The 19,893-nt window shown below is 41.6% G+C and overlaps 1 protein-coding gene across 1 annotated transcript in view; it reads right to left on the bottom strand.

Annotated features, from left to right (window-relative positions):
- Positions 1-19,893, bottom strand: part of VWA3B (von Willebrand factor A domain containing 3B) — a 205,871-nt gene that overhangs the window by 123,780 nt on the left and 62,198 nt on the right. The window contains exon 8 of the mRNA XM_057742507.1: positions 14,622-14,747. Within this exon, the coding sequence (XP_057598490.1) occupies positions 14,622-14,747 (126 nt within the window). The remainder of the gene's footprint in view (positions 1-14,621; positions 14,748-19,893) is intronic.

The raw sequence follows: 19,893 nt of genomic DNA, 5'->3' as shown, positions 1-19,893 counted from the left end.
CTGCACAGAGTGCTGAAATCAGAGGTTTCCCAGAGCTTCTGATCCCAAGGTTCTCCTGCAAATTCTCCTGCATCACAGGGAAATAGCAGAAGGAGACTGGGGCCATTTTTGTCAGTGGAGTCAGCCTCCTTGGAGAAACCCTTTGGGTGACTATTTTTCCTCAATTATTATTGATTACATTCTAAGCCTTTGTCTCCTCTTCACTCCTACTTTATTCTCCTCCCTCCTTTATGATCAATAGGTGTAGTAGGGAATAAACTTTTCATTCAATTATTTCCATAGCAATACACACACTATCACATGCTGTGCTCTGTTTTGGGTTGCCTTCTTTTAAAAAAAAAACAAGAGCCCTCTTTCAATTATAAATTCAAGCTGATCATAAAAGAATTTCCTAAAAACACATCAAACCAATTCTAAGAAAGGATTTTTAAAGAGTCAGAGACTAATTTTTGACTCGTAGCTTCACCTGGGACCAGGCATGATTCAGGCTCCCAATTACCCTCTAAAAAGGGGTTGGGAGAGGACCCCCAAGCAACTTGAACTTCATAAAGGGAAGAAGGGGCAGTCAAGCAGGCAAATCAAAAAGCCTGGGTGCTCCAAAGCTGAAGAAAGGAGAGAAAGGGGGGAATCTTTTCACTTTCAGTGCTAATTACACCCACCAGCACCTGAGCCTCATTTCCCAGGGCGAGGAGGGGAGTGGGGAGGGAGTCATCGTTCATTAGAGTCACTTACTAAGGGGTCCTTCCCATTCCCCTGCAGTTATCTTAATTACAAGTGCTACAGTTGGTAGTGTAAATATGTTTATGCTACTCTCTCACTTCAGCCCAGCTTCCCCTTTGCCCCCGCTCCAACCCCATGTCCTCCAGTCCATTTTCTGCATCTGCATCCTTATTCTTGCCCTGTCACTGGGTTCATCAGTACCATTTTTTTAGATTCCGTATAAATGAGTTAACATACAGTATTTGTTTTTCTCCTTCTGGCTTACTGCACTCTGTGTGACAGTCTCTAGGTCTATCCATCTCATTACATATAGATAGCTAGTGGGAAGTTGCTGTATAACAAAGGGAGATCAACTTGATGATAGGTGATGCCTTTGGGGGCTAGGACAGGGAGGGTGGGAGGGAGTTGCAGGAGGGAGGGGATATGGGGATATATGTATAAATACAGCTGATTCACTTTGGTGTACCTCAAAAGCTGGTACAAGAGTGTAAAGCAATTATATTCCAGTAAAGAGTTTAAAAAAAAAAGCACAAAAGAATCTAAAAAAAAAAAAAAAGTGCTACATAAGTTCTCACCTACAGAGCAGAGGATAATACCTTCATTTATGACAGAGATGTAACCTCACAGCGCATCCTGATTACATTGCTTTCCTGATCCACGTGACCAATGGCTGAAGATCCTCTCTACTACACGGGCAGGAGAATCACACGGCAGATCACATCTATGCCACAGGATTAACTTACCTGGCCCCTGTGTCCTACTTATCAATCTCAGAACATGTTTCAATGAGTAAGACTTACCAACCAGTGCTTCTGAAACATCATGGCTACAGCCAGGGCTACAGCAAAAAGACAAACTGGATACAGTCCATCAGTGTCCACTCCTCCCCTAGGGGCTCACAGCCATCAAGGACTTATCGCCACCATAACTGCCCTCCCCTTGGCGATGGTTGATTTTATGTGTCAACTTGGCTGGGCCACAGTACCCAGATATTTGTCAAACGTTATTCTAGGTGTTTCTATGAAGGTATTTTAAAAGTGAGATTAATATTTAAATTAGTAGACTTTGAGTAAAGCAGCTGGTCCTCCATATCATGAGTGGACATCCCCATTCAGTTGAAGCCTTAGCAGAAAACAGACCGATGTCCTCTGAGGAAGAGGAAATTCTGCTTTTAGACCCAAACTGCGACACCAGCTCTTCCCTGGGCCTCCCACCTGTTGGCCTGCCCTGCAGATTTTAGACCTGTTGGCCTCCACAGTCATGTAAGCCGATTCCTTAAATCTCTCTCTCTATTACACACAAACACACATACACACACACTTCTTATTGGTTCTTTGTCTCTGAAGAACCATGACTAATAGGCTCATCCGCCTCCCCTGAAAGTACTTGTCCGGCACCTCATTCCTGCCATGGTCCATGTGCCTTTCAAGGGAACCGTCAGCTAATGACTAAACTGCAGCTCTAGATCTGGAACCAACCTCAGAGAGCATCAGGTTCAATGTTTCACATGCTGTGTTCCACAAACTCTACTTCTACTGCACGTCAGTGGCCATTACTCAGAAAGAGGGTTCCTTAGCAGAAAGTTTGGGGAGCTTGAAAATAAACAGTTTCAACAGGTTTTTTATTGAAGGACTTGTCTAAGCCTTTGTTATAGGAATCAACAGTGGGGCCCACCATGAGCAGAGGCATGAATAGTATTTCCTAAAGGCATGTAGTCCAGGCCCTTTCTCCACAGAACATTTGTAGGGCTTTTATTTGATAGATCACAGCTTGGTACACACTGTCCAACATCTTGTTATCACAGGTGTCATAAGACACTAACCCAAGCCTTGGCTACCATGTGGGAAGTGGCACAGGAAAAAGACACTGTAAAATAGTTAAAAAGAAGCTGGAAGTGATGTCCAACAGCAAGCAAGTGAGCGAGATGGAGAGGGAGAGGGAGAGCAAGAAAGAGTGAGAGAGAGAGAGGAGGGGAGGGAAGGGAAGGGAAGGGAAGGGAAGGGAAGGGAAGGGAAGGGAAGAAATGGAAAGGAGGACCTTCCCTGGTGCACAGTGGTTAAGAATCTGCCTGCCAGTGCAGGGGTCACAGGTTCAATCCCTGGGCCGGGAAGATCCCACATGTCTTAGAGCAACTAAGCCCGTGCGCCACAACTACTGAGCCTGTGCTCTAGAGCCCATGAGCCACAACTACTGAGCCCATGCACCACAACTACTGAAGCCCCTGTGCCTAGAGCCTGTGTGCTGCAACAAGAGAAGCCACCGCAATGAGAAGCCTGAGCACCGTTACATGGGAGCCTCCACTCACCGCAAACAGAGAAAGCTCACGCGCAGCAGCGAAGACCCAACGCAGCCAATTAACTACTTACTTAATTAAAATTAAAATTAAAAAACAAAATATAAACCAGAAAGCCCACATTATTAAAAAAAAAAAAAGAAAGGAAAGAGAAGGAGGGAAGGAGGAAGGGAGGAAGAATTGAGGACAGCTGGGAAGGGAGGGAGACGAAGGAGAAAGGGGGCGGTTGTCAGGGAAAGAAACCCAGACACTCCTGCTGGTGAGATGGGTGAGATTTTAGACATGTGAGCCCACTCAGCAGGCAGCAGCTGGTAGGACTGAGGGTTCTCTGAAGGTGGGATGACAAGGCCCACCTGGGTTGGCTACCCAGGAGACAGGTGTTGATAGCGTGGCTCAGAAGAGTAGCCTGTCTGGGCAGCTACACACTTTGTTCACTGCACTTCCTGACTGAATGACATTTTCTGTTTGTCTACACATGCTAAAGGCCTGAGGGCTGAGCATGTTTGCCTAGCACTGGGAGGGGAGCCAAACCAGGGGGAGGAAGGGATGGAGGGGCAGAGAATTGTACCCTCTGATATTCTGCACAACTGATTCACTCGGCAGATTGGGGTAAAGGTTCTCTGGTGTGCCCCGGGGGTCGCACACAAGGAGGACAGAGCTACAAGGAGATGCAGTGACGTGCCTGAAGTCACATTTCTAATATGTGCTTGAGTCCAAACCGGCAGCTGTAGAGTCTGCCCCGAGTGGACTATTGAATAATCTTGGGGATGATGATGAGCATGTGCAACTGTTACATTCATGGAAGAATGGGAAAAAATCTTAACGAATTCTAGGCCCTTTCTCCCCTGAAAATGATTTTTACTTCCTACTTGTAATGCTTGTAAAAATCAAAGTAGAATCTCTGTTGAAGAGTTCTATGGTTTATGCAACTTGTTTACAAACCAATGGAAAAGTGATCCCAACCCTGAGTTCTCTAACCCCTATAATCCTCAGGGGGTGCAGGCAGGAGGGAAAGGAAGTTAGATAAACAAAGAGGCAAAACAGAAGCAGACGTAAAAATAAAGAACATGAAGTACAGATAATGGATAGGACATGGGAGAGGAGCTAACGCCTCTCAAAGACATCATTCTGTTTTCTTATTTTTTTTCTTCTGCCTCATGACTTTGAAAGAAGGAAGTTTAAAAAAAATTACAAGTAGGCTGTGGATGAGGCAGCTGCAGGAAGAATGTTTACTTTCTGATGACACCTGCAACTGGACACTGAGTTGCAGCTCAGTAACAAACCTGCATGAAGGCTAAGAAGAACCCACCAGCAGAGCACAGACTCCAAGAGAAGAATTTCGAAAGCCACACATTTCATGTGTCTATGTCTAAAATGGCATTTTTAAAAAACTGAAAATAGTTGAGGATCAGTGACATAGGCAACAAATTATACCAAAGGCAACTATTTCTTTAAAAGATAGCATGACACAGCAAAAGACATGCAGACCAATTCAAGATGTTTAGTAGAAAGCGGAAAAATCAAGATTAAGAAATGAGAAAAGGGTTAATGGAGTTTGGGAATTTAAGGTTAAGAACCTGAAATTCTTGTGGTAGTGAGGATGGCAACCCTTAGAGTGAGAATACTGGAATTAAACCGAGACAGAGATCTGAATCTGCTGCCCTTGGAAAATTAAAATACTTGCCACTTTTTTGATCTTGCATCACCAGAGAACATGTTTTGTATTATTTTAATCCTTCTAAATGTATTGAAACTTGTTTTATGGTCCAACATATGTTCTCTTCTGGAGAATAATCTGGGTGCATTTGAGAAGAATGTGTATTCTACTGTTGTTGAATGGAACAGATATTTATAGATATCTGTTAAGTCTAGTTGGTTTATTGTGTTATTAAAGTTTTCTATTGATCTTCTGCCTGGTTATTCCATTCATTATTGAAAGTAGGGTATTGACATCTTCAACTATTATTGTTCAACTTTTTCTCCTTTTTAATTAGTCAGTTTTTGCTCCATAGATCTTGAAGATCTGTTGTTAGGCGCATATATGTTTACAATTATAATATCTCCTTGGTAAATTAACCTTTTATTATTATCAGATGTCCCTCTTTGTAAAAATTTTTTTGTTTTATAATCTATTTTGTCCAAAATTAGCATAGCCACTCCAGCTCTTTGATTGTTGCTATTCGTGTATCTTTTTCCATCCTTGACGTTCATCCTATTCACATCTTTCAATCTAAAGTGTGTATTTTGTAGACAGCTACTATTGGATCATGTTTTTCTTTTTTAAACCCATCCTGCCTATCTCTGCTGTTTAATTGAAGTGTTTAATTCATTTTTATGTAATATAGTAAATGATATGGTAGGATTTACATCTGCCATTTTGCTATTTGTTTTCTATATGTCAAATCGTTTTTGTTCCTCTATTCCTCTATTACTCCCTTCTTCTGTGTTAAAAAGATATTTTTCTAGTATACCATTTTAATTCCCTTGGCATTTCTTTTACTAAGTTTTTCTGAGTTATATTTTTAGTGGCTGACCTCAGGATTACACTTAACATCTTAACTTATCACAATCTAGTTTGGATAAATGCCAAATTAACCTCAATAGTACACAAAAGCTTTGCACCTATATAGCTCCATTCTCTCCCCACTCCTTTGCTGTTATCCTCATATAAATTATGTCTTTACACATTATGTGCCCATCAACACATATTTATAATCACTGCTATGTGCAGTTGTCTTTTAAATCAAATAGGAAAATGTTACAAAAACTATATTTATACTGTCTTTTACATTTACCCATGTAGTTATCTTTATAATGTGGATTCAAGTTACTCTCTACTATCCTTTCATTTCATCCTTAAAGACTTTATTATTTTTTGTAGGGCAAGTTTGCTAGCAATGAAATCTCTCAGTTTTTGTTTATCTTGAATGTCTTAACTTCTCCTTCCTTTTGATGGATACTTTTCCCTGATATAGTATTCTTGATTGACAGACTTTTTCTTTCACCACTTTGAATATCTCATCCCACTACCTCTGGCCTCCATGGAGTCTAATGAGAAATCAGTTGTTAATTTTATTCAGGATCACTTGCATGTGATGAGTCACTTATCTCTTGCTACTTTCAAGAGCCTCTTTTAGGGACTGGTGCTTTCTGTTGTGGATGGTTATTTGTTACTGATTCGATTTCTTTAATAGCTATAGGCCTATTACGATGTTTGTTTCTTCTTGTGGGAGATTTGACAGATTGTGCCTTTCAAGGAGTTGGTCCATTTCATCCAGGTTATCAAATTTGTGCAGAGTTGTTCATAATATTCCATTATTATCCTTTTAATATGGGATCCCTAGTGATGTTTTCTCTTTCATTTCTGATATTTGTAATTTGTGTGTTTTTTCTTTTGTTCTTAGCTAGCCTGACTAGAAGCTTATTGACTGTATGGATCTTTTCAAAGAACCAGAACCAGCTTTTGATTTGTTGATTTTCTGTACAGATATTTTTTGTTTTCAACTTCATTAATTTCTGCTCCAATTTTTATCATTTTTCTCTTCTGTGTACTTTGCATTTAATTCATTCCTCTTTTTCTAGTTTCCTAAGGTGGAAGCTTATTGATTTTTTTTAAAGATTTTCTGATATGGGCCATTTTAAGGTCTTTATTGAATTTGTTACTACATTGCTTCGGTTTTATGTTTTGGTTTTTTTGGCCATGAGGCATGTGGGATCTTAGTTCCCCAATCAGGGATTGAACCTGCATCCCCTGCATTGGAAGGCTAAGTCTTAACCATTCGACTGCCAGGGAAGTCCCTATCTTCTTTTTTAATTTAATTAATTGCATTCAATGCTATAAAGTTCCCTCTAAGCATTGCTTTTGCTGCATCCCACAAATCTTAGTAAGTTGAATTTTTATTTTCATTTACCACAGTCGCTTTCTAATAACATGATTCTAGCTTTGACATTTCATCATACCTTGTATTACATTCCAATAACCTTCCTAAGTTAAATGCACCACATCTACAGAATCCTAATGAAATAATTCTCCCACATTTAGGGGGAATTTTTTCAGTGAGAGCCTTAACTCTGAATGTGGAAGCATTACATGTTACTCTTATGCAGATATTTTTATGTTTGTTTGTTTGTTTGTGGTTTTTTGTTTTGTTTTTTTTTTTTTTGGTCTGGAAAATACTGAGCTCACTACCCATGAGAAAATGCATGTCTGAGTTAAACAAAATAGTAGCCCTTTCTAGCACTCTCACTTGCTGCTTATTAACCAGCTTTGTCAATATTCATCTAGGAGCTTAGCTTTGATACCTACATCTTCCTTACCCCTAAGTTCTGCCAGGTTCAATATCTGAATTCTCTCTCAGATCTGCCCACTTCGCATCATCCTAACATACTATCATCCTAGTCTAATATTCTATCATTTCTTGTCTATGCTAACATTTTCTAAAAATTTTATTGGAATATAGTTGATTTACAATGTTGTGTTAGTTTCTGCTGTACAGCAAAGGGAATCTCTTATACATATACATATATCCACTTTTTAAGGTTCTTTTCCCATATAGGCCATTACAGAGTACTGAGTAGAGTTCCCTGTACTATACAGTAGGTCCCTATTAGTTACCTATTTTATATATAATAGTGTGTATCAATTCCAATCTTCCAATTTGTCCCTCCCCCCCATACTAACATCTTAACTCTCTTCCCTCATCCTCACCTGGCCCCTCGTCTCCAATCTTTTCCCACACCATAGCCAAAGTGATTTTTTTCTAAATGCAAATCTGATCTTATCATTCCCTTGCTTAAAAGCTTTCAATGTATTCCCACTGGTCTGAAATTAAGAACCGACTTCTCATACCATGGACTCCAGACTCAGCATGATCTGGTCCTTATGTACCTTTCCAGACTCACCACAGGCCAACAGCTAACTTGAACTCTGAGCCCTGGCCACACTCATCTTTTCCAGTTCTACTAAGTGCCATGCTCCTTCCTGCCTCGGGATCTTTGCATATGCTATTCTTTTGCCTGGCATAAATTCTCCCCTTACTCTCACCCTTCATCTCACTCTATCACCTCCTCAACCCTCAGATATCAGCTCCAATGTCCTTTCCTCAGCGAGACTTTCCTTGAACAGAGAGGCCTCAGGAGCTCACATCTTTCCACAGTCATACTACCCCAGTTGGTAATTATACTTCCATGTGCATCTGATTTTCTACCCTCCCAGAACAAGAAATGGTACAAGATCCTGCTTTATGAGGGCCCATGTCTGTTTTTTGCCATTATACTCACTGTCTAGCACAGAGCTACATATAATGAGTATTCAGTAAATGAAAGAACAAATAAGTGGATCAAACTTTTCTTATGCTACCATTACATTCTATGTGCCATCACCGTTCTAAGTGTTTTACATATATTTTCTCATTTAATTCTCCCAATAGCCTATTGAGTAGGTATTACCATTATCCCAATTTTGCAAATAAGGAAACTGAGGCACAGATAATAAATGTCTTGCCCAGGGTCACACAGGAGTGGGCAGAGCCAAGATTAATGGCTTTCTAACTCCAAACCTGTGTACTTCACCATCACCAATGACTACAGGGAAATCTGGCCAGTTATTTAATACAATGCCAATAAAAATGAGCATTGTCTCTTTCTCCACTTGTTAAAAAAAAGGGGCTCAAAACTCCTATAGTGTTCCTGGTTGGAACTGTCTATGGAGCCTGAATGAACCTTTTTCCTTTTCCTTTTCCTTTGACATTGAGTGTGATATTTTGAACCAACCAAGTATGCAAAGTCCAGTCTTGGCATGACCACACAACATGATTAGACTAATTATCTCTGGTGAGTCATAAAATGACTGTGAAGGTTATTCCAAATGAGGAGTTCCCAAAATGCTTTGAGCTGAAGCATCATCCGAAGAAGAGTAAAGTCTCCTCAACTTTGGACAAACTCTTGAACGTTGTGTGATAAAAGCCATACTATCATTTGAGAGCCATACCTGCTGCACACACAGACACACACAGACACACACACACAATACTCAGATATGGCAACACCAACATTTCTGAACAGCTCAGTACTTCAGAAGTGATGCATGTACTCTTCTTTTACTTTATTAACAGCTGTGTTAAGGTATAATTCATCATTAATAACAATAAACCACACACAATTTAAATGTACAAACTGATAAGTTTTGACATATGTATGGTTAGGTTTATGTCAATCGTTTTGCTATCTGTTGTCTATTGGCCCCATCTGTGTCTTGTTTTCTCTCTCTTTTTTTTTTTCCAGACAGCTTTTGGATTGAATATTTTCAAATCCAATTTATCTTGTTTGTTGGCTTGTTTTGTTATTTAGCAACTATTTTATTTATAGCACACACCTTTCAACATATCATGGTCTAATTTCAACTGATATTATACCACCCCACACATAGAATAAAAACCTTACAATAGCATATTTCCATTTCTCCCCTCCTAGATTTTTTTTTTGCAGTGCAGTGGTTTGCTGTTGTTTTCATAATTGTGATAAAATATACATAACACAAAATTTATCATTGTAACTATTTTTAGGTGTACAATTTAGTGGCATTAAGTACACTCACATTGTTGAATCACCATCACCACTATTCAACTCCAGAACTTTTACAGTATCCCAAACAGAAACTTTGTGTCCATTCAATGATTGCCTCCATTCCCCAATCCCACTCCGCCCCTGGTAACCACTTTTGTGTCTGGCTTATTTCACTTAGCATAGTGTTTTCAAGGTTTATCCATGTTGCAGCATGTGTCAGAGTTTCCTTCTTAAAGCTGAATAATATTCCATTGTATGTATATACCACACTTTGTTTATCCAATCATCTGTTGGTGGACATCTGGGTTGTTCATTTTTGGAATTTATGAATAATCCTGCTGTTCCCCTCCTGGCTTTTATGCTACTATTGTCATACATTTAACTTTTGCATGTATGGTATAGACTCCATAGCCCTCTGTTATTATTTTTGCTTAAACAGTCAATTGTTTTTTAAAGACATCTAAATAGAAAAATATCATGTATTTACCCATGTAGTTATTTCCAGTGCTCTTAATTGCTTTGTGTAGAACCACATTTCCATTCATATCTTTCCATATAAAAGTATCATTCTCTTCCTGCCTGAAGGATTTCCTCCAACATTTGCAGTTCAGATGTGCTGATAATAAATTCTTTTCTGTTGTAGGTGTTAAAACGTCTTTATTTTGCCTTTGTTTTTGGAAGATATTTTCACAAAATATAGAATTCTAGATTGAGAGTTTAAGGTAATGAATGAAGAAAAGATGTTACTCCACTATCTTTTCACTTGCAATGAGAAATCTGCTGTCGTGCTTATCTCTGCTCCTTTCTACAGAAAATGTCCTTTTTTTCTCTAGTTGCTTTTAAGATTTTCTCTTTATTAGTGGTTTTGAGCAAATTGATTGTGATGTCCTTTGGTACAGTTTCCCTCATTTTCTTGTACTTGGCATTCATCAAATTTCTTGCATCTCTACGTTACAATTTTCATCAAATTTGGAAATTTTTCAATTTTTATTTCTCCAAATATTTTTATGTTCCCCCTCCTCTCCACTCCTAAGGAATTACACCTACATGTATATTTGTTTACTTGAAGTTGTCCTACAGTTCACTGATGCCCTTTTGTTATTTGTTTTTATTTGTGTCTTATTTATTATTGTTATTTTCTCTGTATGTCTCATTTTGGATAGTTTCTATTGCTATATCTTCAAGATCACTAATCTTTTTTCCTGCAATGTCTAATCTGCCATTGATCCCATTCAGTATATTTTCACCGAAGATATTTTCTTCCCTAAAAATTTTCATCTCTAAAAGTTCAACATGTAATGTTTTTTTAAAAATACTTCCCTGTCTCCACTTAACTTTTTGAACCTATGGAATACAGTTATAATAACTATTTAAATGTCTTTTTCTGCCAATTCTAACATCTGTGTCAGTTTTGACTGATTAGCAAGAGCCACATTTCAGGTTTCTTTTCATGCCTAGTAATCTCTGATTGGATGCCAATCATTGTAAATTTTACCTTGTTGAGTACTAGATGTTTTTATATTCTTATAAATCTTCTTGAGCTTTGTTCTGAGATGCAGTTAAGTTACCCCTAAAGAATTCTCTCCTTTCAAATCTTGCTTTGATGATTTCTTAGGAGGGCCCAGAGCTCAGTTTAAGGCTAGTCATTTCCCATTACTGAGGAAAGACCTTCCTAAGTAGTCTACCCAGTGTTCTATGACTTATAAATTTTTCCGATTGGGCTGGTGAGAATAGGCACTGTTTCTGTCCCTGTGTGAGCTCTAAGCCCTTTCCTTCTAGTTCTTTCCAGTGGATCTTCCCCAGCTTCAGGTAATTTCCTCATAGAAGGATCAACATTGAGCGGAAATCACAAGAGGGGCTCTTTGCAGATTTCCAGAGTTCTCTCTCTGTGCACTTCTCTCTGCTCTGGTGCTTTGTGCTGTGAAATCTAGATATCTTGATCTCCCTGGACCCTTAGCTCTATCTCCCAAACTTGGAGGTTTGATGTGCTTTACCTGGGATCCTTCTCCCTACACCATGGCCTGGAAACTCTCTCAAAACATTAAGCTGGGACAATCAGAATTCACCTTGATTTTCCTGTATCTCAATGATCACTGGCCTTTGATGCTTGGTGTCCAGTTCTTTAAAAACCAATGTTTTGCATATTTTTGTCAGTGTTTTTCCCTCAGGGAATTCTCATGCACTGCTCTTGGTAATTAAAAGAGGTCAAGGGACTTCCCTGGTGGTGCAGTGGTTAAGAATCTGCCTGCTAATGCAGGGGACATGGGTTAGATCCCTGGTCCAGGAAGATCCCACATGCTGCAGAGCAACTATGCCCATGAGCCACAACTACTGAGCCTGTGCTCTAGAGCCTGTAAGCCACAACTATTGAGCCTATGTGCCACAACTACTGAGCCCAAGTGTCACAACTACTGAAGTCTGTGCACCTAGAGCCTGTGCTCTGCAACAAGAGAAGCCCCCGCTTGCCACAACTAGAGAAAAGCCCGTGCACAGCAATGGAGACGCAACACAGCCAAAAATAAATAAAATAAGTAAATAAATTAAAACAAAAACAAACAACATTGGGCTGTGGATGACAACAGGAGCAAGTTAGACACTACATGTGGCCTCTGGGGCCAAAGCTAGGTTACAAAAGCTTCTTTTGGTATCCAACAGTGGAAAGGTCTTGACCACAATTTCCTTTTTAAATAGAAATGGTACATTTAAAGCATCTTTTGAAAATTTATGCTTGGAGTTATTTTGGTTTTCAGTTCTTTGGGGGTGTGTGTGTGTGCGCGCGCGTACGCGTGTGTGTATTAGATTGAAACAGAGGGATGACAAACTATCCTTCTAAAGATTACAGAGGCCAATAGCTCTTCTGTTTCCTTTAGAAACATCTAAAAACCTTCTGTTAACCCAAAGATTACCCCAAGCTTAAATATTCTCTGTATTAGTCTGCTCAAGATGCCATAACAAAATACTATAGACTGAGTGGCTTAAACAACAGTTCTGGAGGCTGGAAGTCCAATATCAAGGTGCTTACAGGCTTGGTTTCTGGTGAAGCATCTCTTTCTGGCTTGTAGATGGCAACCTTCTGGCTGTGTCCTCACACAGCTTTTCCTTTATGTGATGTATGAAGAGGGAGAGGTCTCTGGTGTCTCTTCCTCTTCTTATTAGGACACTAGTCCTATTAGATTAGGGCCCCACCCTTACAATCTCATTTAACTTTAATTACCTCCTTAAAAGCCCTATCTCCAAATACAGGCACATTGGGGTTACGGCTTCAACATTTGAGTTTGGGGGAGACAGAGTTCAGTCTATAGCACTCCCCCAAACAAATACCTACCATCAGGATCACCATTCTCTTTGCCTGACATGAATGTTTCCTTTATCCCAGGTCCCTCTGCTTCATTTTCATTCACTCAGGATGACAGAGGACTGTCTGAGTTCTTGACACATGCTGTGTGTGGGAGGGTGGGGGGGAGTGTCACTACAAATGAGCAGCCCCTCCAGAAAAGCCTGATTAGGCTCCTCCTTGGAAACCCAAGAGAGCTGGTCTGGCAAAGCAACTGCAGCTGCTGCTGCCCCAGACCCAAGTCAGGACACCCACTCACAGGAAACAGTCACTGTCGCCAGGAATTTATCAAGTCACATAGGGCAAGCTCACCCATGCCTTCCACCTCTTCCTCCCCTACACATGTCCCCTTCCCCACTTCTCCTCTTCAACTGCATCCCTGAACCCAGCCAGCCTGGCCTCCTTGCTCTCCTCCCCTACTGATGCCTCTGTAACACCGGCAGGGTACCAAGAGGAAATACAGCATGCCAAGGGTTCCCAGATGTTTCTGCACATTAGGATTGTCTGGGGAGCTCTCAAAACTCCCAATGTCCAGATTGCATCCTTTATGGATTAAATCAGGATGTCTGGGTTGGGAGCCAGACATCACTATTTTTACTGAGGAACTAGGTTTTGAATCCCAGCTTCATTACTTCTAATACGGCCTTGGGCAAGTTACTTAATCTTAAATGGAGACAACAGTAGCATCTATCTTATGAGACTGTGGTAATGATGAAATAAGTTTATACTTGCAAAGCACCTAGAACAGTGCCTGATATGTAAGGTATGTGCTGTGTTAACTACTATCATCACCAGTGGTGCCCTAACTGAAACTAGTGGCCTACAGAGGAAAATCCTTTACTAACTCAAGAACTCAGGAAGGAGAATCAGTATATGCACTGCCTTAACTGTGAAAGAGAAAAGATCGAGCTGACATTTACCAAGCACCTATTTGGTGCAAAGCATGCATTATTTTACTTAATTTTTACAAGAATCTCTCAAGACTGATGTTATAATTATTTAACAGAAGAATAAATTAAGGCTCAAAGAGATAGATTCAGGTTAATCTAGTGATGGAGTTGGGATTTACAACCAGATTTCTTGCTCCAGACTCAGGCTTCTCTGCATCCTTTTCTCAACTGGATCTTGACCTATGGTCTTTCGTGTTTCTCTTTGCATCGCCCAATTTTAGCAAAAATGCTGCTAAGACAGTTTATCAGGATCCCCTACCCTCCATACCTGAGCAAATTCCTCATACCCCACTCTCCCCCAGGTGAGGTCTAATCACCCCAGCCTACCTTCAGCAAGAATCCTGTCAGATAGGTTTAGCCAGAAATCCCCTTTTAACCCTGATATTTCTTCTCAGTAATTTTCCATCTGCCAACCCCCCACTCTGCTCCTTGGCTGTAAATCCCCACTTATCCATGTTTATTCATAACTGAACCCACTTCCATACTGAAGTCTCTTTTCCCCTCTTGCAATAGTCCCTGAATAGAACCTGTGTTTACCACTTGACGGTCCTGCTCTGGTTTTGCTTTGACAACCTATATACACACACACGTGCACACACATACACACACACACAGCACGGTGGAGCTCTGGAGGCCCCCTCAGGGGCTCCTCAAAGCTGGGCTAAGGAGCTCTTCTTCGTAAGGAACATGGAAACTGCCCCCAACCCCGACCAGTACCAGTTATGACTCTTTTACGTTCGTGCCCATAAACAGCACCCACCATGATCTGTTGCAGCAATGTCGGTCTTGGGAGGCTCAGCCACCATCCTCCGGATCTGGGCCAATGTGCTGCTGGCTTCCTCCATCTCTCTCCAGATGAGAAATACGTCCTCTCTGACCCCAGCTCCTGGAAGGGGAATATGTGTGAGCGGGTGACTGTGGGAGGCCCCAGAACACTCTGGGGCAGCAGGCCTGGCACACCCTGGTCAAGTTTCTAGAATATTTCTGAACATCGAATTCTAATTTCCACTAATGTCTTTCTGAGATTGAGAAGTAAAATCCCTAAGAAAATGCTGTCATCTCAAGAAATCATAAATGCAGACTTGAGGATGCAATATAAATCCTCATAAAGTAAATATTTGCAGCAGCCAGGATATTTTAAGATGAATTTATTGATAATACTCAAATAAGATAAGGAATAAAAATATTCAAAAGCACCCAATAAAAGCCAGGGTGATCACTGTGGGGCAGGGTAACTCAATGGTATATGAAAGTAACAACCTCTCACCTTTCTTGATTAAGCTATTTCCTGCTTCTTTGAAATCACCCTCACAACTCTGTATTTTTCCCTAACGTAATAACAATTCTTTGGCCTCCTTTTCTGGACCTCTGCTGTCTCAGTTAAGGGTTTGGTTTGGCTGTATGACATTTTTTAAATGATATGGCTTAATTAATATAGATATTTATTTATATCATTCTAGCAATCAATCTGTCACTTGAAGTTCATCCCATGGGTAAGAGGTCCAAGGCTGGAACAAAGGCTCTGCCTCCACCAAGATGCTGGCTCTAATAGATTAGTAATTTCCAGAGGTTAAGGAGAGTGTAGGAGCGGGAGGGAGATGGGTGTGACTGTAAAAGTGCAACACGAGGGAACCTGCGGTGGTATCCTGAGAGCATCAATATCAACATCCTTCTTGTGATACTGTCCTATAGTTTTGCAAGATGCTACCATGGGGGAAACCCAGTAAAGATCATGTGGGCAATTCTGTTATTTTTTACAACTGTACATGAACCTGCAATTCTCTCTGCCAGAGCCTGTTGTGCATACGTGGCCAGCAGTGATTCCAACAGGCAACCGTGCTTAGAAGATGCCACTCACCCATTTTCAGTGGCATCTGTGGGCCCAGCCACCAGCCTGGTACCACTCACAGCATCATGGGGGCAACAGGGGAGTCCCTGCTCTGGGGTGCTTCTAAAGGTTGTTCAGACAAGAATTCAGCAGATGCATTCTCTAGTTTTAAAGACTCCATGACAGTAAAAGTTGATTAAAAAACAAACACACAAGAAATCTATTTCATAGACTGTATACAGTTGGCTCAGAGAACACCGATGTTGTTATTATTTAGTAAGTATTTAGTAAGCTGAGTCCCAATTCTCTAATGATAAATACCTTTTGGGGGTACCTGCTATGTGCCTGGCATTGTGCTTAGGCCTTTCTAAACATTTTCTCATCTCTCTTCATGACAACTCTGCAGGCAAATTCTATTCCTATCCCCATTTCACAGCTGTGTAAACTGAGGTGGAGCTAGTTGTCCAAGGTCACACCAAGGTCAAAGAGTTGGCAGAGCAGGGTGTCAAACCCAAGTTGGTGTGATTGTACCAACTCAGCCACACTGACTAGGTGTCATGGAAGAGGGATGGCTGATTTACAAAGCCCCCTTCAGCCCTCTCCCTGAGCTGCTGATGGCATCCCACTTACCAAGTGTGTCTACGTAACAGTCCACAGATGCCTGAGATCCCACAACCGCAGAGAATGGGGGACCACCATCAGGTCTAGGGGCTGCCCCAGGAAATTCAACCAACCGGGGCCGAAGGAACTGACATTAAGCCACCAGAACAGACTGGGGCAGACCACAGTCGATGTTTCTGACTTTTAAAATGTAGTCCAGAAGGGTGGGACAGAATAAAGGGACACCAGAGCTCTGGCCCTCCTGAAGCTGGCCAGATCGAGAGGGAGAGTATTAATAGCGATATTCATTAAGAAGCAAGTGATGAGCCCTGACAGAGATGGATGGCCACCAGGGCTCTGCCGCCATCAATAGCCTGAGGAGTGAAATGTGATGAGAACCCAGCTCCACATTGGAACTCCAAAAATATCACAGGCTGCTGCCAATTGCAAACCTGCAGCCCACAGGACTTTCTGACCCTGTGAAAGCAAAACTGACTTCCAGCTGCTTGCTTCAGCCTGGTGGTGTTAAGTAGCAGAATTCTCTCTTTAAAAGTTTCAAATGAGTCAAGCCTTTCCATTTCTCCCAGGCTTGTCGATAACATCTTGAGAAGGAGTGGACTACTGCTCCTTCAGCATCAAAGGAAAAACTTCCAAGGAACACAGCCGCCGCTCACTGATCCAAGGACAGGAAAGTGTGTTTAAGGGGCAGCAGTGACCTGGGTTGGACTCCCCTGGGCAAGCAGTCTTCAGGCTATCACGCAACTGGTTTAGTTGTTATAAGTAGGCAGCTACAGATTCCTACGCTGGTGATCAAAAAACAAAACAAAACAAAACTACCCATTTAACTTGGTTTGCTTTAAAAACAAAACAGAACGAAACAAAACCAGCTAGTGGACAAGAAAAACTACAGGCAATAAAAAGCCTAACTTAGAAGGCAGAGGTTTTATTTCAAGTTATTCTACAGGCAGTCAGGAAGGGCTGCCATTTTTATCTGTCACTTCTAAGAGATTTAGCTGGGAAATCAGACAGCTGTAGCCGAGGGAGACAGCCCCACTGGAAATTGAAGAGCATAGAGGACAAGGCACAGGAAATTTCCATCTTCAGAGAGCTTTGTGAATTTGAAATCCTCTAGGCCAAACCAAAGAGGAGATGAAACCACAACGGATCCTGACCATCAAGGTATAAGCCAGCTTAAGACCTGCTGTGAACAGAAACAGGATACGGTTCCTCACAGAGACACCCAGGTGACCTAAAAGATCCTCCAACCCAAACGGCCCCCTCCCACACCAACCCCTCTCTGTAGGCCTTGTGGTAACACCTTGCGGGCTCACAGAATGCTGACACCAGCTGGAGGTGATGTTACATCAAGCTGTTGTTTGTCATTAGTACCCAGTACTGACTTCTCAGACTGGGTAGTTTAACATATGAATGAGACTCAGGTCAGATACGTTTTGATGTGTCAAGCGAACAGCCACCCGAATGGAGTACCTGCCACCAAACACCACCTCCCTGTTAAATTCTCCTTGTCTCACTTGTAGGATAAAGTCCAGTTGTCAGAGTCTAAGTCATTCATCTATTCACTTGGCAAATATTTGTTGAGCACTTAGCATATGTGGTAGGTGGGCACTGCCAGTGAACAGGACCCTGCTCCCTGAGCTGGCATTCAAATCCAGGGTTCAAGGCCCCCCTATGACACCCCCTCTAACAGTCTGCTGCCATGAACCCAGCCAGAGCACTGTCCTCCCGGCCCTCCAGGACCCCTGCATTCGCCCTGTCCTCCCTATTAGGGGGCTCACAGCCCTCCACTGCACTCACCCAGCCCCACCCTTCATTCAAGGCACCAGCCTGACTCCACCATCAAGCTTTGCCCCACCACCCCAGGAAATAGCAGTCTGCCTCCTGCTCCTTCTCAATTCCCATGAAATGAACCAGCCACAACCACTGCTCTCAGTGCTTTTGCTGCCAGGACACACTCTCAGGCCACACATGCCACTAGGCAGGCTGGCGCCATATGCAATTCCTGGCTGCCTGGCAGGCCAACCTCCAATTCCAAAGAGCACAAAGAAGCATCAGCCAGAGACAGTAAATTAGTGTATCCAGACCTTGAGTCCAGGCTAATTTAAGTCATTCCTTCACAAACACAAGGCTTTATTTTTAGTAAGCAGCTGCTTACAACACAGCTCACCACTCAGTCGTGTGTCCAGGGCCATCCTGGGGCTGAGAGCTGTGATATACAGCTTTCCTGCAGTATTAGCCTGCTGTGTTGGATAATGGTTTATGTTTGCCAGGGCAGAATGTCTCTTCTTTCTTTGTATCCTCCATGGCACTCAGCACAGGATCCAGGTTTCCAGTAAGGATTCCTATCCTTCCTTCTTTTCATTTTTCTTTATTACAAAGAAACAATGACTGAGCACCCAATACATTCTTTCCTCAAGGAATTTGTCTGTCTCATAACTGACAGCCCCCAATAATGCAAAGAAACTCTTCTGAATGGTATGTAACAGACATATTATTTGAGCATATGACTATGCCCTAGGTGTTCCAGACATTAACAGTGACATGCCCTAAAGCAGTAAGTAATTTCCTTTTAGGTCCTCGTGCCATAGCAAGGCAAGGTTCACCCCCCCCCCCCCCCCCCACCAATCTGAAATATTACCAATACCAGGGGCAGGAGGGGAAAGGTGACTAAATTAAATTAAAACCATCCTCAGCAACCGTGAATCCCAGACCTTCCCGTTGGTCCTACTGTGGGCTTGTTTGTGGCCCTTTTCCCATCGCCTAGGACTCCTTAGGGAAGAACTGGCCCCTCTGGGTGGAGACTCTGCTGACTACCTGAGCCCTAAATGCCTACTCAGTCTTGAGAATCTGAAAGAGTTGAATATGACTACCAAAGGCAGTATTTTCAGGAAAACACAGCACCTCTGTTTTTCAGAAAGTGATATACCATTTAAAGATAATAATAAACAATGAGGTAATTAAAATCCCCAGAGACCTAAAATTATAATATGGATCTGGTAAAAGGGTACATATTGCATCCACAATGGGATTGAAAGTGATGAAATCAGTAGTTTGTGTTGTAATGGAAAAATTCCCAGTTCTTTGTGTTAAATTACCTATTAAGATATTTTGCTCAGTCTCGCCCTATGGAAATCAACAATTAATTAATAGATTCACTTTGCCATCTTGATAAACATCTAATGTTTTCTTGGGACAATGAATATAAGTGTTCACAAACATCATGATGTCTTAAAAGCAATTTCAAATATCAAGTATGGGCAACTCTTAACAGGTGGCTATGGTACCACCTCCGAGGGCCTCTTTCTTCTAAGTGGAACACTGTAAGATGCAAATGGAATGCAGTCTAATTGTCCAATACTCACATAGAAAATCTCAGTATAAACCAGCACCCCATGTTAGAGAGCAAGTGTTCCATCAAACTCAACAAGAAGCATGACACCAGGCTCTGGGGGCTACTGGCAGCCAGGTAATGAAGACACAGGCACAAGGATAGAGAAGCAATAGCTCAAGAGAAAATGCCCAAAATGCCTATAAATAAAGTTCAGTTGGATAAATCTATTCTATTTAGAATCGCTAATGCCATTCA

Source organism: Hippopotamus amphibius, chromosome 7 (genome assembly GCF_030028045.1).
Source record: "Hippopotamus amphibius kiboko isolate mHipAmp2 chromosome 7, mHipAmp2.hap2, whole genome shotgun sequence".
NCBI lineage: Eukaryota > Metazoa > Chordata > Mammalia > Artiodactyla > Hippopotamidae > Hippopotamus > Hippopotamus amphibius.
The sequence above is the reverse complement of the archived record's forward strand: the minus strand, read 5'-3'. Positions and strand labels throughout refer to the sequence as shown.